Source organism: Stigmatopora argus, chromosome 19 (genome assembly GCF_051989625.1).
Source record: "Stigmatopora argus isolate UIUO_Sarg chromosome 19, RoL_Sarg_1.0, whole genome shotgun sequence".
NCBI classification, from domain to species: domain Eukaryota; kingdom Metazoa; phylum Chordata; class Actinopteri; order Syngnathiformes; family Syngnathidae; genus Stigmatopora; species Stigmatopora argus.
The window spans coordinates 13,123,011-13,142,815 of record NC_135405.1 but is presented as its reverse complement, the minus strand read 5'-3'; the positions used below and the strand labels follow the sequence as shown (position 1 = coordinate 13,142,815).

The 19,805-nt window shown below is 47.8% G+C and overlaps 2 protein-coding genes across 8 annotated transcripts in view; one reads left to right on the top strand and one right to left on the bottom strand.

The window, feature by feature from the left end:
- LOC144064294 (uncharacterized) overlaps positions 1 to 19,805 on the bottom strand; it is a 97,743-nt gene that overhangs the window by 55,910 nt on the left and 22,028 nt on the right. The window contains exons 1-3 of one of the 6 annotated variants that reach the window (XR_013296758.1): positions 7,772 to 10,032; positions 5,775 to 5,848; positions 275 to 422 (exon numbers count right to left, since the gene is read on the bottom strand). Coding sequence is in view for 1 of the 6 variants with exons in the window: in XM_077586703.1 (XP_077442829.1) it covers positions 275 to 422; positions 5,775 to 5,848; positions 5,996 to 6,050 (277 nt within the window). In the remaining 5 variants the exon portion in view is untranslated. The other 5 variants (XR_013296755.1, XR_013296757.1, XR_013296759.1 and 2 more) reach the window with 5 other exon arrangements.
- prox1a (prospero homeobox 1a) overlaps positions 8,003 to 19,805 on the top strand; it is a 30,826-nt gene continuing 19,023 nt past the window's right edge. Inside the window, exons 1-3 of one of the 2 annotated variants that reach the window (XM_077586699.1) lie at positions 8,003 to 8,462; positions 9,997 to 12,099; positions 15,628 to 15,735. In XM_077586699.1, coding sequence (XP_077442825.1) covers positions 10,045 to 12,099; positions 15,628 to 15,735 — 2,163 coding nt within the window. In that variant the 5' untranslated portion in view covers positions 8,003 to 8,462; positions 9,997 to 10,044. Of the gene's footprint in view, positions 8,463 to 8,538; positions 8,647 to 9,996; positions 12,100 to 15,627; positions 15,736 to 19,805 lie in introns of those variants that run through there. The other variant, XM_077586700.1, reaches the window with a different exon arrangement.

Here is a 19,805-nt window from a genome sequence, read left to right as displayed (position 1 = left end):
ACACCCGATTATCAACCTACCTACAGTTTAGTGATCTAGACCTCCGATTTTCCCATAAATTGAACTGCTGCTGACAGGACACACACTATTTTTTACAACACAAGATTTGAAATGTCAATTTAAAATTAGGGGGCGTGGCTCTGACGGCGTAAAGCAACGTGCAACCCCCCCCAAAAATGAATACAACGTTGGTGTTATCCCGAATAACCCTTGGTGTTTTCTTATCTCCCTCCACTCATCCCTACTTTAAAGGAAAAAAATAAAAATCACTTACCAGCGACTCCTCGGTCCGTCAATCCCTCCATCCGTCCGTTTGTCCGTCCGTCTCCGAGGCCGTCCGCCTTCCTTTTAACGGATAATCTTCCGCTAAGCGGACGCCATTTTTCTCCTCTTAAGTGAGCATCGTGTAATCTCAGGATTTCCTTTGGAAGACAGAAAGCGGGTTAGCACAAGAGACGCCTCATTGGCTGCCGTCGAAGACGACGTTTTGACGGCGGAATCAACAAATGTGGGGGAATTTCAATTATTTCAGGGGAAAATATGTTGATTTTTGTGTGTAAATTAAACAGTTGTCATTTGTGAAACACATCATTTTAGCACAAACCTTGCCACAATGCTAATCTAATGAAACAAAATGAAAAAAAAACATTTTTGTGTGAAAATCTGTATCTAAATCGTCTTTTTGACAACAACGGACACACCAAGGTGTCGTCATCCAATCATCACACACTAATTCTGACGGGGCTTAACCCTTAAAGCTAACTCCTTCTTGACTAGTCAGCATGTTGCTCCCTTTCCCTTGCAGGAATCAACTCTTCCTGTCTAAAAGTGGACCTGCCACTCATGCTGGCCTCGCCGAGGAAAGTGACAGCGTCTTTATTGACTCGCTGACCCGTGAAAAGCCACAAAAAAACACACACACGCACACACACGTGCCCAACCTGACGCAGGGCTTCTTTTCTTTCAAAAAGGCAGCAATTTCAATACAATATAATATAATATAATACAATATAATACAATATAATACAATATAATACAATATAATCAGCAAAAATCTATCCAATGAGTTTCTTCAAGTTTTTCCAGTTACCTTTTGTGTTTCACAAAAATTAACAACAAAATAATATCCAAGGAGATAAAAAAAGTCCATGTTGCCAGATCACAATACGCTGAAAATGAAGTCATTTCACAATACCGTAATATTACATTTCACGTTTATCCTCACAAAAGTCGCGGGGGGTGCTGGAGCCTATCCCGTCTAACTCCGAGCACCAGGCGGGGGACACGCCCTGAATCGGTGGCCAGCCAATCGCAGGGCACAATGACATAAACGACCAATCATTCACAGCTAGGACCAAGTTAGCATCCCATTAGCCTAGCATTCACGTTTCAGGGACTTGGGAGCAAACTCCACACCGTGCGGACCCACCTGGGATCGAACCCTCGACCCCGGAGCAGCGAGTCCGACACGCAGACCACTCTAAATAAATAAACCCAATCAAAGAGGTTTTTCCAAAGACGAAACCCAAAGCAAACAGAGTCGTGTCCAGTACTTTTCCATCAAAGCAAGGTCAAATTCCAACTTTAAAAGTTCCCCTTTAAGTTGGGAAGCTAATTTGAGAAGGAAGTCATCAGGAGCGCGTCAGCACGCCAAGCAACACAATCGGCGGGACGTCCATTGGCCCGCGCTCTAAAATAAGACCTTCAAGTGGAGCCAAGTGGCGCACGCGCTTTGTTTGCTCAAATCAAGCCCGTGAGGACACGCCTTCTTTCTTTTCGCGTCTCTTTTGGCTCGCGGCGTGCTCCAATATTTGTCGTCGAGCTCTCCTTTCCAAAAAATTATGCAGTTTCGGGTTCAGGCGGGGCAAAATGAGAGTTTTGTTCAAAAGGGCAAGCAGGAAAAATGACCTTTTGGCCCGTTTAGGTTGCCAGGTTACAAAAAGATGGATTTTTTTCAGAATAAAAAAGTTAGCTGAGATGAAATACTAAAAGAAACGTGTCAAAATTCGGTGATGACGGGAGGAGAATTCCAATTTGAAATATTTGTACGCAAGGAAAATTAGGATTAAGGTCAAATATATACTTTAAAATAGAATTTGGGGTTTTGAAAGGGTTTACATGGCCTGTACGTATAAGAGCCAAAATGTTGATGAATGACTAAAAAAATTAAAAACTTGCCTATTTTGTACATCAGAACAAAAAAATATTCATATTTTTTACCTTGAGTATTCATTTTGTAGATTTGGAATGCATCAAATTAATTTTATGTCAATCAAGAATACTTAAAATGGAGCTGTGAACGATTAAAAAAATTAAAAACCATTAACTTTACTGTAGAAGTCCAATCCATTGGAAGTGGGAGGACTGGCGACAAATGACTAAATATTAATTCGCCGCCAGTCCTCCCCGCTCCACTTCATTTAATTGGACTCCCATTGGCGACAAACTTGAACAAAAGCCCCATGATTGGACGCCCTTCGTCGTCAACGGCAGGTAAAGTCTAAAACAAAAATGTCAGGATTTTAGTACGCAAATGCCTGCAAAAAATAAAAAACCTAGCTTCCTGCTATTTTTCTGGTTAGCCCTCGTTCCCTTTTCCTGACAGGAAGTCATTGGAGAGAGGGATGAGCGAGAGGAAGGGAGGTGGACCAGCGGCTCTTCTGGGGGAGGTCGGCAGGATGTTATGGTTTATTCAGCCCAGGAGTGGACAAGGTGCGCCTTGCCCTCAGCGCCAACGCCGCCGTGATTTATAGCCGCGCTGGCAGACCGGCATGTCCATTTGGGGGGGCTCATTAGCTTAGCCTAGCGTCCAATTTGTTGGGATAGGGGGACCGGTAGCCGGATGACCTATCAAATCGAATTCATCTTATGTTGAAGGTTAGCTCAAGAAAATTTGGAAAAAATAACTTTCATTTGCCGTCGTTTACGTTCCAGTCATTGGCTGCCATTGATGATTACAAGCGTCCAATCTATTTGGACAAGGAGATGTGGCAGGAATAGCGTAACTTTTTATAATCTAATTCAAGGGTGTCAACTCGATTTCATGTGGGCCGGACCATTTTAGATATAATATTTAGATATTTTTTATAAATGGATTAAAAGACCAGAATATTCAATTTTTTTATAGATTATTTGAGGGTTTTTTCTTAGTAAGAGAAAATCATTTATTTAATATTTCAAAAGGAAACCATGTTCCATATTAAAGTGGAAAACAGAAAATATTTTTAGATATTTTCAGATTTTGCAAGATGATTTTTGACCGAAAAACACAGAAAAAATGGATTAGAAATGTGAAATTATTGATTTAAAATGGGGAAAATCTGGAAATATAATATACATCTATATCTATCATTTAGATTTGATCCTAAAACAGAGAGTCGGCACTCATGATTAACTTTCCCGGACCACACAAAATGATCCGGCGGGCCAGATTTGGCCCCTGGGCCGCCACTTTGACACCTGTGATCTAATTTATCTCATTTTCCATATTAAAGAAAAATGATAAAAGACCACCTGAATTCGACAGAAAATGGCATGTCACTCATTGGCTGACAGACATCCAATCAAATTTTTTTCGCGATAATTAAGATCATTTTTACAATTTTTCAAGACTGTCAAAATATTGTACCAAAACAAAAACAAGACCTACCCAAAAAAACTTCTCTCTTCTTCCATCAGATAAAAACATGAGCTTCTACATGTTATTTTTAATTGAGTAATCAGCTGTAGAACATTGTAATCTTCCCCCCCGCCCCCCAAAATAAAAGCACTCATTCCTGAACCCACAAGTGAAATTCCCCGAAAAAGCCAGCAAAACACTCAAAACAGGCAAATTGCACATTACGCCTAACATTCGGCGGGCTAATTCGGCGGAACTGTTTGTTCCGACAAAATTCCCGTGATGACGGCCCGCTCGAGTGGCCCGACCCGACCTGACCCGACCCGGCCTTCGGGCGTGTGGAGAGGTCAGGGGCGTCGGGTCAAAGGTCACAGGAGAAACACGGGCCAGACGAGAGGCTGTCAACAGGTACGCTTTGCCGCAACAAAAAAAAACCACATTGGCGCCGAGCCACATGTACTTGTCAACGTATTCCCTATAGGAAGACTCTCACATAACTCATTACCCCTAATTGGACACTCGTCAGTGTGTATGTTTGCGCGTGTGACTGAACTATATTCGTGTGAGAGTATACAGACGTCCTGGTATAATTATTTAAAAGTGTGAAAGAATGCGTGTTTGTGGCTGGGAATGGGTATATTTGTGCGTTTGTGGATATTATGTATGTGTGAGAGTGATTGTGTTTAAATGAGGGGAGTGAGGGGAAGTAAATTTGTCAGAGAGAGTGTTTGTGTGTGAGAATGGAAATGTGTGAGTGAGCAAACATCAGTGTGTATGTCAGATTGTGTATGTGTATAAAAGGGATATTAAGTGAATGTGTGAGAGTCATTGTAAATATTAAAAAGTGTTTAAATGAGTGGAGTGAGTGAAAGTAAATTTGTCTGAGAGAGGGTATGTGAGAAAGTGGGACATGTAAATGAAGGTGTGTGTGTGTGTGTGTGTGTGTGTGTGTGTGTGTGTGTGTGTGTGTGTGTGTGTGTGTGTGTGTGTGTGTGTGTGTGTGAGCAAATAATAGTGTGTATGTCAGTTTGTGTATGTGTGTGACGGGACGTTGGGTGAATGTGTGAGAGTCATTGTAAAAATGTAAAAGTGTTTAAATGAGTGTAGTGAGTGAAAGTAAATTTACCCGAGAGAGGGTATGTGAGAAAGTGTGTTATGTAAATGGGGGTGTGTGTGTGTTTTTGTCTACATGAGTGAAGGTGTGTGAGTTTACTGGATTTATGTGAGAGTATAAAGATGTCGGAGTATAATGTTTAATGGTGTGAAAGAGGTGGATGTGTGTTTGTGAATGTATGTATGTGTGAGAGTGATTGTGGAAAAAGTATTTGTGTTTAAATGAGTGTAGGGAGTGGAAGTAAATTTGCCCGAGAGTGTGTGTGTGTGTGTGTGTGTGAGAAAGTGGGACATGTTCATGAAATTGTGTGTGTGTGTGTGTGTGTGTGTGAATGGAAACGTGCAAGTGAGCAAATATCAGTGTGTATGTCAGTTTCTGTACGTGTATAACGGGACATTGGGTGAATGTGTGAGAGTCATTGTAAAAATTAACTGTCTAAATGAGTGTAGTGAGTAAGTAAATTTGGGAAAGAGAGACTGTGTGAGAAAGTGTGTTATGTAAATGGGTGTGTGTATGTGTGTGTGTTTTTGTCTACATGAGTAAAGGTGTGTGTGAGTTTACTGGTTTTGTGTGAGAGTATAAAAATGTCGGAGTATAAATGTTTAATGGTGTGAAAGAGGCTTGCGTGTGGATGTGCGTTTGTGAACGTATGTGTGAGAGTGATTGTGAAAAAGTGTGTGTTTAAATGAGTGTAGGGAAATGTAAGTAAATTTGATCGAGAGAGACTGTGTGTGAGAAAGAAAGTGGGGTATGTAAATTAAAGTGTGTGTGTGTGTGTGTGTGTGTGTGTGTGTGTGTATCTAAATGTGTGTGTATGCCAATTTGTGGACATTGAAACAGGACATTGTGTGAGTCATTGTAAAAAAAAATGGTGGTTAAATGAGCGTCGTAAGTAAATTTGTGCGAGAGATACTGTGTGGGAAAGTGTGTCGTATAAATGGCGTGCGCGTGCTTGTGTGTGCGTAGAATAGAGAAAGTGTGTGTGTGTGCGCGTGTGTAATAATAGTGTAGATGGATGTGTGTCATAATTTTGAAACGTACCTCATTCACTGCCATTGGCTGCAATACACGTCCAATCCATCCAGTCTGGGAGGAGCAGCCGACTATCCAATGATCTGTCAGAAACACAACGGTTATGCGTTATTCCCCAAAGTATATGAATACATATTTTCTGCATCCCAAAAACACGTTTCATGGCATCAAAAGTGAGCTGGCAAAAAAAACAAGCACTGTAATTTACAGTATTATCACGCATGACTGACATTTTTGGAAATCCTCCCCGTGTTGTCTTAACGGAGAAAGCTGGAAAACGAACATGTTGCTCCACCTTGACAGGTGAGAGGTCAGCCATGTTGCGCATGCGTGTGCATAGCGTGTGCGTATGCGAATGCGTGTCACGGAAAGCCAACAAAAAAATAAATAAATAAAAATAAAGCCTACCGCTGAAGGCTGTATTCGACTTTGAGCTCTTTTTTTCACTCCAAATTTCCATTGTTTGTGACGTCACGAGGCGCTCGGTGAAATATGAACGCTGTTTTAATAATATTGACTCATTTGAATGGATATAATTGCTTTTGTACGTATTACACCAAGAAATTATTATTATTATTTTTACCGTGAGGGTCTTATTATGCTCTCTCTCTCTCCTAAATGTGTTTTTCTAACAAGGGGTCCTTTCATGCAAATAAGGCAACACACACACACACATAGACACACAGATACACACACATACAGACCATAATCAGCAGTATAGTACTTGTATAGCCTGGAAAGAGGGATGTGGGTCACCGAGGGCCAACACTCTGCCAGCTCTCACAGCCAAGAAGTAACAACAGAGTATGCAAATTATGAGTTATTTCACAACGGCACACCAATTATGGGCGACGTCATCTTTTATTTTTTTGTCTCCACTCAATTGATTCGCTTTAATAGCCACAAAACACTTGTTTTAAAGCGAACACACACCTGCGACTGCCGTATGGGAGGATTTTTATGTTTAATATCAGTGGAATATTGCTTTTTGTATTTTTTTTTAAATGGTAGATATATTATAAGAAGCATTTGGTGCTAAAATGCGCCCCCGGAATATTAAAAAAGAGCATTACATGATGTTGTTTGTTATTTTGGAGTGGGGTTTAAAATGGACGCTGCTCCTTTAAATAAGTTGATCCTTATTTTGTTTTTTTTTACTGTAATTAAATGCGTTAAATGTGATGGAATGATTATTGTTATGGTTTTTTAGGGGGATTCTGGGAAAATTGCGAGTAGATTTTCCTTCGTTTTAAAACGAAACGACGCTGATTTTCTCGATGAGACGATTTAAAACGAGAAGGAAAACAATGTTGGCGTTATTTATAGAATCGAATAATGATTAGAATAATAAGTGAAAGTCATAAAACGACACCTTTAACACCTCTGGGGGCAATATTGTTTCCCCTCGGCCTGCCCCCCTTTTAGCACTAATAAATATGTCAGTACATTTAAAGCTCAAAAGCGTAACAAATAAATCAACGACCGGTTCATTTTTTTTTCCGAATCTTTTTCCGGAATTCGGACCGAAAGTTTGCTGACTTGGTTATTTGTAATTTAAGCGACAAAAGCACACGCGAAATTGAAAAAGTAGGGGGAGAAAAAAAGGAGCTCACCATTTTCCTTTTTGGAACGCTTTCGGAAAATGACGAAATTCGACGTTTTGTGCACAATTCGGAGGAGAAAAATATAGAATAGGACCGTAAATGATGACATTTCAGCCACCGACGTCCGTTTTTACGGGGTAGATCAAATAAATCGGACGTATAATCTCGCTTTTGGAAGGCAATACATTTGTTTGACAATTAATTTCCACCTGTTGTTTGCGTCGAATAAAAAAAAAAACACCTGGAAACGAAAGCCAGTCAAAAGTGGCATTCAAAGCCCAGGCAAAAAATCGGACACGAGACTTTCCCAACTCAACGCTGCATTTTCACGTCAAAATCAACAACCAAACCACCAAAACGCGCGTTAAAACCATTTTCGCGTGGAATAAAACGGCTTCTTACTGTCGCGATGATTAAAACTGTTGTTCAAAGCGAAAGGAGCGGGCCGAGAGGGGTAAAAAAAACAAAAAAAAAAACACTTTTTCTTTTCGAAAGGGGGGGCAGTTCAAGTTCGGCGCGTGGTTCTCCTCCCGTGGGGGGGGGGGGGGGGGGGGGCGTTGAGAGGAAGAAGGGGAGGCGGAGGTGATGAGACGGGGGGGTCTTCTCTTATTGGTGGCTTGCCACGGTTACATCACGCCCCCGTCGGCCGTGACGCTCGCACGTCTTCCGGCTTCCTTCAGCCGCGTCTTCAAGTGGATCTTTTTTAGTGGCCGGGGAGGAGCGCACCGGGGCGGCAGCATCCACTCGACTGTCCCGCTCCATCCATCCATCCATCCATCTCTCCATCCATCCAGCCAGAAAGCTCATCTCCCTCACTCTCGCTCTCTCTTTTTTTTTCGCGTACTTGCCACACGTCCCTCGCTCTTTGTGCGTGAAAAGCAAAAAAGGAAGGCAGCCAAAAAAAAAAGCTCCTCGCATCTCTTGTTCTCTCCCCCGATACTTTTTTTTTCCACGAGTATCGGTGCGGTGATTTATTCCTTTTTTTTGTTGCGGTGGAGAGTGGGTTTTTTCTTCTTCTTCTTTTTTTTTAATTTTGGGGGACCCCCCCTCTTCATCTTCCTCCTCCTACTCGTGGTCATCATCATCTGCGGGGGTAAGTAACCTTGTCCTCGGATGGATACACGTAACCTCCCCGTGCGGGTGGGCGGGCGGTCGTGAGGGGGGAAAATGGGTGGAAAAATGAATCGCTGGGGAGTTGGAGGGTCTCCGAATGGAAGCGGTTGGGGTCCCGGGTGGTGAAGTTGGCTTTTTTGGGGGGGCGGAGGCTGAAGTTAGAAGTAAGTTGGCGTGGCGAGAAGTCCAAGTTGGATTTGTTGTTGTTGGATTTGTCATAATTATCTTCTTGTTGTTTTTTTACGGGTAAATTTAGAGAGGCGGACGTTTTTTTATGAGGCCAAAAGTGGGGAAGATTGAAATTGTGGCGTGTTCAGCAAGGTTTTTGTTGGTTGGAAAGTGAATGTGCGTATATGTGTGTGTGTGTGAGAGTGTGTGTGTGTGTGTGCGTGTGGTGTGTGTGTGGTGTGTGTGTGTTGCAATAGACAGGTGCTGGCTCCCAAAAGACAGGTGCTCAAGCTGGTGACTATTTCCAGCTCCATTGTTTAAACTGCTCGTCATCAAGTTTTTTTTTCTCCTTGTTGATTTTTGTTGCCCTTTTAAAAGAAGATTTATATCCTGTCACATGTCGAATACTGCAGGCCGAATGTACGTTGTCAAAATTGAATCGTGGCAATTTGGGGCTCTTGTTTTTCTTGATTTGTGGGTGGAATTGCGGTTAAAGTTGTGGGAAATTTGTGGGGTGGTTTTAAAAAAATAGAAATTGGAAGAAAATATTTTTTGGTGGGGGGGATAATTCATGCCGTGAGTTTATCTGCTATTACGTTTTTAAAGAGAGACTAGTTCGGTACGCAAAAGTATCTTGTCTAAATACACAAAAATAAAATAATAAAAGTTCAGTATGCTGAGAAATGTTTTGTGGAATACACCCGAATTTTCTTAGTTGTATTAAAATACATTTTCTGGGAGCTTCTGCTTTTTTTCCGCCTCTCGCTTTAAGTCGCAGTTTGACCGGCGCGACCTATCCGTTTGAGCAGAATTAAGTGTCCTTGCCAGATGAAAAGGCAACCCCAACAAAACCCAAAAATAAAAGCGCACAGCCGCCGGCGCACGGGCAAAATCAATCGGCCTATTTTGCTTTTGTTGCCTATAGAAGCGGCGGCCGACGCATTGATCCGCGCGGACGGCCCGACTTTTGAAAGGGCGAACATTTCGACGGCGCGGCACGGCGGCACGGCGGTCTTAACCCGCTTTTAATGCGCCCCGTTGCAATAAATGGCGCCTATGTTCGCTCGCACGACGCAAACATGGAAATGAGGACAAGTGCTTAAGTCATTATCATAATTTTACGCCGCTTTGTGTCGCGTGGGAACTGGTTCAGCCTCACGCGGCCCGCCACCAAATGTGGGACCGTGGCCTGGAATGTCCGGGCCCGATTCCGAGGCCCGTTTCCCATCGCCCCGCGTAGGTGGTCCGATCGTCCGCGAGGGGACGGATTTACGGAAAGTGGTGGCGAGTCCGGGCCTCGCTCTCCGAGTGGCTCTAATCGGCGTTTTTCTCCCGTCCCCTTTCAGGAGACGCGTGCGGTTTGGCGGGACATGGCCCAATAGCTGCAACCCGTGATGCCGGACCATGACAGCGATTCCCTCCTGAACAGACAGACCAAGCGACGACGCGTGGACATCGGCGTGAAGAGGACCGTGGGCGGCCCCGCCTCCTCCGCAGCAGCAGCAGCAGCGACAGCCACTAGCGATAGCATCGCCCGCGCCAAAGCAGCCATTTTTAGCGCCATGAACTCCCTGAGCGCTCACGCTCACCACGGCTCGGACGCCGACCCCACCGAGCACCCGCACGGGGGCCCCGGCGCGGTCTCGGCCGGCGACGGCGAGTCCAAGTCCAACGTATTGCGGAAGCTGCTGAAGCGGGCCAACTCCTACGAGGACGCCATGATGCCCTTTCCCGGCACCACCATTATCTCGCAGTTGCTCAAGAGCAACTTGGCCAAAAACGTCGGCGGGCTGGACAGGGGGGAGCGCGGCGAGAGGGCGGACCACGGCTTCCCCGGCTCGGGGCTGTCCAACGCCAGCTCCGACGCCCCCCAGGAGGACGCCTGCAGCAATTCCTCCCGAGAGAGCAGCCCTCAGGAGTGCCTGTCGCCCTTCGGCCGGCCCCCCGGCCCGGGCGCCTTCGAGGTGGAGCGGCTCAACGACGAGCACCTTCGGGCCAAGCGGGCCCGGGTGGAGAACATCATCCGCGGGATGAGCCACTCCCCCAGCGTGCTGGTGCCGCCGTCCTCGCGCCACGAGATGGACATGGACGGGGAGCGGGAAATGGAGCTGGAGTGCCCGCCCCCTCGGTCCCAGCACCGGGGCCCCGGCGGCGGCCCCGGTAGCCCCAGGGCGGGAGAGGTCTGCGGGGGAGCGGTCGGTGGCGGGGGCGGCAGGGAAAACAAGCGCAAGCAGCGTCTGCCGCAACAGCAGCAGCAGAGTTTCACCCAGCTGGCGTGCCAGAGGAAGGAGCAGAAGCAGGAGGAGCGCCGACAACTTAAACTCCAGCTGGAGGACATGCAGAAGCAGCTCCGCCAGCTGCAGGAGAAGTTCTTCCAGATCTACGACTCCACCGACGACTCGGAGCACAACGACGCGGGGAACCTGTCCGAGGACAGCCCGCCCAGGTCGGACGCCGGGGCCGACGAGCCGGGCGCCGACGAGAGGGGCGGCGAAGACCTGCGCTCCGACAACGACTTATCCGAGCTGGACCCCGCCCGCTTCCTGGACCGGGCCCGGGCGCTGCTTCAGCAGCAGGCCCTGCTCGAGGAGGGCGAGAAACCCCGGCGGGACGGGTCGGCCCGCGGCAAGGGGCCGGCCGGCCCGACCGGGACGCCGACCTCCCTCCACGCCGAGGGTAAACAGCTAGCCGAGACGCTGAAGCAGGAATTGAATTCCGCCATGACGCAGGTGGTGGACACGGTGGTCAAGGTGTTCGCCAAGCCGCCGCGGCCCACGCCCCAGCAGGCCTTCCCCCCGCTGTCCCTGCCCGCCGAGAGGTTCTCGGCGGCGGTCAACGGGGACAACAACCCCAACTTCCACACGGCCAACCCGAGGCTGCAGTGCTTTGGCGACGTGATCATTCCCAACCCGCTGGACTCCTTCGCCGGCCTCCCCGGCATCCCCGGCGCGGTCAACGACCAGACCGAGGCCCTGCCGCTGGTGGTCCGGAAGACGGCGGCCGAGCACCACCACCACCACCAGCACCACCAGCACCACCCGCACCACCAATCCTCGGCGGTGGGCGCCCACGGGGGTCACCACCACCCGTCCCTGCACCCGTCCTCGCTCTCGGCCTCCATGGGCTTCAGTCCCCCTTCCTTCCGCCACCCGTTCCCCTTGCCGCTGATGGGTTACCCCTTCCAGAGCCCGCTGGGGCCCCCAACGGGGAGCTACCCGGGCAAGGACCGCTCCTCGCCCGACTCCATGGACCTGTCCCGCGAGACCACGAGCCTGAGGACCAAGATGTCATCCGGGCACCACCTGGGTCACCACCACCACCACCACCACCGCTCCTGTTCGCCGGCCCACCCGGGCAGCACGGCGGAAGGACTGTCCTTGTCCCTGATCAAATCCGAATGCGGCGACCTTCAAGACATGTCCGACATCTCGCCTTACTCGGGCGGCAACGTATCCTTTCCGAAACCAAGGCTCGAAACGGGCCAGAACGCGGGTGAATCACGTTTATTTTTACATCCACCTTCTCCCGGGCTTTCCTTCCTAGCGCTCTAAAACCTTTCCCATCTCGTAACGCTAACGGAGTCCCCCCCCCCCCCCACGTTTTCCGCGGCGCGCGTACCCCAACTCCTAGCTTAACCCCGCGGCTAAAGACTCCTTCCCCGACGGGAGGCCGGGATCCAACCTCCCCCCCCCCCCGGAGACCTTCGACTAATAGCCCCAAAGTCCCTCCTGTTTCTTCTCCGTAAAGCTCCTTAGCCCCCGCGCTATTAACCTCATGAAAATTTGATGGCCGCCCTCGATGATCCTCCGCGAGCTCGGAGTCATTAGCGTCCGCTCGAAATGGCTCCCCCGGTTTACCTGCCGCCGATGTTTATTCAAGGCCTCGTTTTCGCATTTAAGCGGGTCAACCCCGGGTTCGCCCAAGGACTCGTAGGTGCGTATTCAAGATTTTCTTCCGCACTTGTAAAAAAAAAAACAACCCGTGTCATTTCTTCTATGTTTTTTTTTCATTTGGTAAAGATCTGTCAACAGCCCGGGGGGCCCTCGGGCTGTTGCTTGGCAGCCAATTTTTTTTTGTTTGTTTCCCCCCCCGCCCCCCACGCATAGGCCCCTCCCCCTCCACCTCCTCCCCTGCCTTTTCTTTTGAAGCGGACGTTAACAGGTGTTTGCGGCGAGCTGTTTATCTTTCATTACCTCGCCTCGTCTTGTCTTCTGACCCGAGGCTGAACGCTTTCCAGAGATCCCTACGTAATCCTTTGCTTTCGCCGGCTCCCGATGGAGGGATGAAAAAAAAAAAGAAGGGAGGCGGAGGAAGGAGGGAGGGAGGCGAAGGAGGCGTCGAGTAACGGAGGGGAAGTGGGAAACAATCAAACAACAAGCGAGCGGGCCAGATGCTGAGGCTTTTCATGCTCGCTTTTATACGTTCTGGCCAATCGTACGCCGGGCAATCTGCACTTTTTTTTTTTTTTATGATCGATCGCCGGAGCGCGGGTTTTGCGAATCCCCGCTTTATGGCTCCGCCCCAATTAACGAATGGTCCCGGACTCCGTTTTCCGAGCCTCGGAGGTCGGCGACAGCTTGTCCGACATTTTTTTTTTTTTTGCGAGTTCGCCGCCGTCCGGCGCCCTTCGCCGAGCAGATGGCCTCGATGGCTTTTCGCTCGTTTGTCCGGGGTCCAGCTCGGAAACGTTCTCGTCCCTACACCTGGAACGGGGGAGGGGCTACTATTTCGCGCCGCTGACTCCGGGCTACGGGGAGCGGCGATTTCTCGTCCGGGGCGGTGTCCCGGCGAATGGCGAAAGCCAGCTGGTGCGAGTGGCGCCATCGTGGCGAAATAATAGCCGGGCACGCCACCCTCAAGTCCAATCACAATTCCATTTGCAAGCTGTGAGGGAATTGCGGATGAAAACGTCTCATCCGGGCTTTCTTAACGCTCGCGGCGTTTGTTTGGGGGGGAAGGACCCCGGTAGAAAGCGCCGGCGCCGGTCCTACCGAGGCAATTTCCTAATGAATCCGAAACGGATGTCGGTGGAAAGGATCCCACCTCGTCTCATTGAAAAAGAGCCACGTCTGAGGGTCCATTGTATCCGCGGCGTTCGGAGCAGATGGCGTGGTGCGGGGAGCGAAGTGCTGCTCTTTTGGCCGGGCCCGATGGGGGGAACAGCAGCCTGCCAGTGCGCCGGCGGGGGGACCTTGGTCCAACCCCCCCCCAACCCCACCCCTCGCTTACTGAATCGGACAAAGTAGGCAGGATCTTTGAAGGAGCCAAGCGGCGGTGGCGGTGGCGCTTCGGCGTTTGTTGGCTGCGCCACGTCACCCCGAGGCCAAGGGCAATCCGATCTCGCAGCTGATGCCTGGTCGCTACAGCTGGACACTTGACTGGTTTTAACCAGCGCCGGGTCCGCGGCCCTCTCGTAAACTAGCGGATTTTCTGGCATATTAGCCGTATCCGCGTATAAGCCGTACCCTTGAAATGGTTGGATTTCACGATTCTTAAAATCTTAAGGAAAATCAGGCCATTTCTGAGATACTTTATCAATCAATTGCCGGATTGGAGGCACGTAGACAATTTCCAAAAGGATGTCACGTGAGCAGTGCAACCAGGAAGTGTGTCCACTTGTGTGCAAAACCTGGTTTTGCGATTCAACGACCCGGAGTTGGAGAAAGCCATCCTTAGTCCGGAACCCCCCACCCCCACCCCGTCTTTCCGCATCCTTATCCCTCAGATGGATGCGATCGGACACATTATACGGGGCGCTAATTCACCGTGGAAATGGCTCGGGCCGTTCGGGGGCGCAGATGTGTTGCGGTCCCCCCGCGGTTGGCTCGGTCCAAAGCCCGGGAGCCCCTCTTCCACGTCTGCGCCGCCTTCTCCTGCGAGGCTTTGGCAGAGAGGTTGAGGGTGCCGGCGAGGGGGGGGTGTTGTAAGGGGGCGGGGCAGATGGGGGGGCGGAGGGGGTGTCATCGTAGATTGGAACAGTCTCAGTCTCGAAAACAATCGTTATCCCCTCTTTGCCGCTCGCCTTGGGTGATCCGTCGGGAAGACCTCCGGTTCGCGGCGGTCCGCCCGACGGTAACAAGGCGTTTGACGGCGCTGCCGGCTGTCCGCTCCGATCTCGTTTGCCGGCCCGTTAAGACGGCCGACGTCGGAGCGTCGTATTGCGGCTTGGCACGCGTGGCCGCCAAGCCATTAGGCTTTCTTGCCTATCGCTGGCGTTAACTGCCGTCTTTGTCTGTGATATGCAAATGGCTCCGCCCCCCCGGCGGCGGCCCTTCTTCCTCTTTTAGGTTGGAGGTTAGAACGCGGAGAAGGCTAAAGGCGCTCGCTCGCTTTGACTGTGAAATGAGCCTCCTTATGTAAAAAAAGGCATCAGCTGCAGGGCCGGGTGGCGTTTTATTAGCCGTGACCGCCTCGCAGCCGGGACGGACAATGCTAGATGCCGGGAAATGTCTGGCGTCGTCTCGAGAAAACCTGGAACGGGATCTTGGCTCTGGTTTGAGAAAGTCTTGAATGGGAATCGGAAAATGGGGTCGAAGATAGGTTACGCTGGGTCTTGGGGTTTCGTTTGAGGGTTCAAGTTGGTATCCGGGATCCAAGATGGTTCCGTCCGTGTTGGGCGCTCTATGGTTTAAGCCTGAATGGTAAAATCTCCACCAGAATAATGTTCTTCAAGACTAGGGGGCGGGGGTCCTCTGATTCACTTTCCTCTTCTTCTTCCGACTCATCGCACGATAAACACAACAAGTCCGAACAACACTTTCCCATCGATTCATACTGCCGGAATACTTTTTAGTTAACCGTCATGTCAATTTAAATTTGTATTGTACAATTTTAAGAGTTATAGACTGTACGCGTTGACAAGGTTCTATCAGGAGGTTAAGTCATGATATCGGGTTTGGTATTTAAAGATCAAATTAAAATCGGGCTGTTACGTTTCCATGCAAAATCATTTGTTCCCTAACTGGAGGCGTTCTCAGATACAGGAGGGTCTCTCCCCCAATCACCTGAAGAAGGCCAAGCTCATGTTCTTCTACACCCGCTACCCGAGCTCCAACATGCTGAAAATGTTCTTCTCTGACGTCAAGGTGAGTCCCCGGACTTTGTTTCTCCATTTAAAAAAACAATCTTTTACCGTCACACCTGCTTTTAAGAAAGGGGAAGTTTTGAGAAGGGCTTTCGGTTAAAGCCAACAATGCCCGTCATTCTCCCAACCGGGCGGGCCCTTCCCTAACCCTTACTTGCGGTTTTATGCAAAGAGACGAGGAAGTCGGAGGCGTTTCCGCGGCCGGCGAGTTTTGGAGGATGGAGATAGAAGAGCGGTTATCCCAGCAGGTGTACGTGGTTGGCAGGGGGGGTTATGTTTCGCCTTGGTGGTGGCCGGGGAGTAACACGGAGAAAACAAAGCTTGGTTTCTAAGCCGCGCTAGAACCACAACAACAACAAAAAAACAAAAAAAAACAAGACAATGCCTGCGATCGAGGCCGTGGCGTCATTGGCGGGTCGGCGCGACCATACGGAGGGCTAAACACTCTGACAGATCCAGGCCATCTTATTCAAATCAGAAGATAAAGCTTCCCCTTTTCCTCTCCCGGTCACGTGATGGCCACCCGGGCGGAAAAAAAAGGGGCCGCGGGTCCCCGGGTTTCGGCACCTGACGACGGCGCCCGGGCGGAAAAACGGGAAAAAAAGAGGACGGCGGCGAACGAGGCGAGCCATTCAAAGCGCTTTTGTTCCAATGACTTCGCCCAGGATCACAGGCCGACCCCGTCAGACCCCGAAACAGGGTCAAGATCGTTAAGAGGATTACGAGTCACGTCGGTTTGTTTTTGTTTGTCCGTGGAGGACAATGGACGCCGTGCTTGGAGTTTGTAGACATGTATGGGAATTAAACGGGCTATCTAATGAGATTCTTGCAAGTGGCTGTTCTCACACAACAAGTCTTTAAGGCTAATCAGGTCTCCGCTAATCAGCGCGGGGGGCCTTAATGAACGTGGGAAGTGGGGCGGTCCCGGACCCCGCGGGACGCCGTCCCCGCCCCGCACCCCCCCCCGGCCTCCCCAGGCTGACTTTCTCTGACTTTGCCGGCGTCTGGCAATGTTTTGACAGATGTGTCAAAGCGCCATTGTTTGGACGGCGTATCACGCTGGCTAGCTTTAAGACTTTGCATTTTGATTGGCCGGTATTAACGAGAGGTGATTAATTGGACTAGATGAGCGCACGGATTAGGACGGAGACGCCGACGTCGTTTGTCCGTAATCTGGACAAATGCGAGGGTAATTTGGAGCGTAATTTCAAAGATCAAAAACGAAAAAGTTGCTACATATTTGTCATTTTTAGCATTTTTAGCAGTACTATGAAAAATTACAGTAAGATGAATATTTAGCAGGTCTAAAAAGATGACAGAAAAGGCTTAAAATTGAATTTTTTTTTTGATTTTTTTTTTTGCCAACTGCTTTGGCCCCGCCCACTCCCCAAAAAATCCCAACACAAGATGACAAAACCCGCAGAATGAATTTCTACCAGCATAGGCGCTATTCTTTTTCTGTTAATACGTATTAGCTAGCTAGCTAGCTAGCACAGATCTAAAAAGGTAAACATGATCCATTCTGGTTGTGATGTCACAACCAGAATGGCCCGAAAAAAAGCTTAGTGGCCAAATTCTTTCGGTAAAATGTGAAAAGATTGAAAAAGACGGCGTTCTGGTATTATGATTATTTTGCTGATGACGAGACGAGAAAGAAAAGAAAGAAAAGAAAAGCCAACGGCTGGATTTGAGTCACCGCCGCTAACAAAAGGCCGCTTTCCAGGGCCGCTTTTTTGTGTTCGCTCGGCCAATGGGCGGCCGGAGATTATCTCCCACAATTCACCCCTGCGAAAACAGGAAACGTTAGAAAGCCCCGATGACTGTGAAGGGGCTTACGAGCGAGAGAGCGAAAGAGAGAAAGAGAGAGAGAAAGAGAGAGAGGCCCAGACGGGCTTCTGTGTCTTTCTGATGGCGTTCTCGATGTCGCTTAGCGCGCTGAGGTCATCTGTGCGCTGTGGCCACCATTGTTGGACGCTGCCACCGCCACAGAGGCGCTCACTCGTGCGCCTCACGTGACGCCCCCAAAAACAAGAGGCTAACGCGGCTAAGAACTATTGGCGGATTGTCATTTAGAGAGCAACTTTTGTCCAAATCCTCTTAACGGCCAATATCGAAAAAGGGGGGGAAACGTTCAATATTTCTTTTTTTCTTTGTCGTATTTTCTTTTGAAGGGAAAGCTGGAAATATTTATTTACGGGGACAAAGTAATTTTTAAAATTATTTTATTTCTTTTAAATTTAAAAAAAAAAGATTTGAACAGTTTTTTAAAATTAAATAATCTGCTTTATTTGGACTTTTTCTGTATCGTTTAATCATTTATTTTTAATTTGAGGAAAGAGTATTTTTAAAAAGTATTTTATTTCTTTTAAATTAAAATAAAATATATGAACAATTTAAAAAGAAATCTATATTATTTTGACTTTTTTTCTATATCGTTTAATCATTTCTTTTCAATTTGAGGAATATCATTATAAATACATAAAAATGTATTTGATCAATGTTAAAAAAATAGCAATATATGCCCTTATTTAAATTTAAAAAGCAGACAGAGGGAAAAAAAACTACAAATATTTTCTAACTCGGGCGCAAAAATACGTCATCGTGCAACCCTACCGTACATATTATTCTTGGCAGAGGATAAAGAATATACGCCTGCGACCCATAGATGAATTTAAGCGCAATATTTTCATTTTAATGACATCTTACTTCACATTTCCCCTCCCTATAAACACATTTAGCCATTTTTGCGGTTCCAATATGACTTTTAAGCAATTTTCCGAGTCCGTCCGTCCTTCCCGCATCTTAACCATACACGCTATTCGCTGTCAATTTCTAGCGAGGAGTGAATTACCGCTTTCCCCGGGGAGCCGCTTTGAAGACGGTACGTGGCGGCCATCGCTCACGGCGAGACCTTTGTTGTCGACGGCTGACGGATAGACGTCTGGCTTTATGACGGACCAACTGTAACCGAGCGCACCCCGAAAATGCAAAACCTCCGCCATAAAACACAAATGATACAACCAATTCGCCTCGTCCTTCCCGAAACTTCCCCTCTCTCACAACCCGCACTTTTCAATCATAGACGGAAGACGCTAGCTGTCCGTCCCCGCTAAGAACCAGACTTTTGGGGGGGATTTGAAGGGAAGGAAGGGGCTCAAAGAAGCACATCTTAATCGGTCTTGGCAGGGGTCACGCGAGCTGCAACCTATACGGGTGTGTAGTTTGCGTGGGTGACTGCGTGGGTGTGTGTGCGGCTAGCTAAGAGGCAGATGAGCGGGAGTGTGTTTCTCACACTCACACTCAAGAGCCTGTGAAAGGTCAACGCTTAATGCTAACAGCAGCAGATAGAAGGTACACACACACACCCGCACACACACCCGCACATTTAGAATAGAACACACTCGAGTAGTTCCTTTACTCGAAGCTGTATTTGGACTAAGCCGAGGCGATCTAGTTTCAGAAAGCAAAAATAAAAGGAAAAATGGCTAGATTGTGATAAAATAAAAATAAATCTGATTGGCTAACGCACTGGTGGCAAAGTGTCGGCCCGGGGGCCAAATCTGGCCCGCCGCATCATTTTGTGCGGCCCGAGAAAGTAAATCATGAGTGCCAACTTTCTGTTTTAGGATCCAATTCAAATGAAGATTATACTATATGTATATTATATTTCCTGATTTCCCCTTTTTGAATCAATAACTGAATTTTTTTAATCATTTTTTTATCTTTTGGTTTTTTTAGGTCAAAAAGCATTTTGTCAAATCAAAAAATAAATATATAAAAATATTTTCGGTTTTCCACTTTAATATTGAATATAATTTTTTAAAAATTGTTTACTTTTGAAATGAAAAACAAATGATTATTAGATGTTTTCCCTTACTAAGAAAAAAAAAAGTTCAAATAAACAGTTTTATATCTATAAAAAATGGAATATTTAGGGCTTTTGATCCAGTTGTTATAATCCAATTTTAAAAAATGTGGGCCGGACCATTTTTAGATATAATTTTTAGATTTTTTTGTATAAATGGATTAAAAGAACTGGATTAAAAGCCCTGAATATTCAGTTTTTTATAG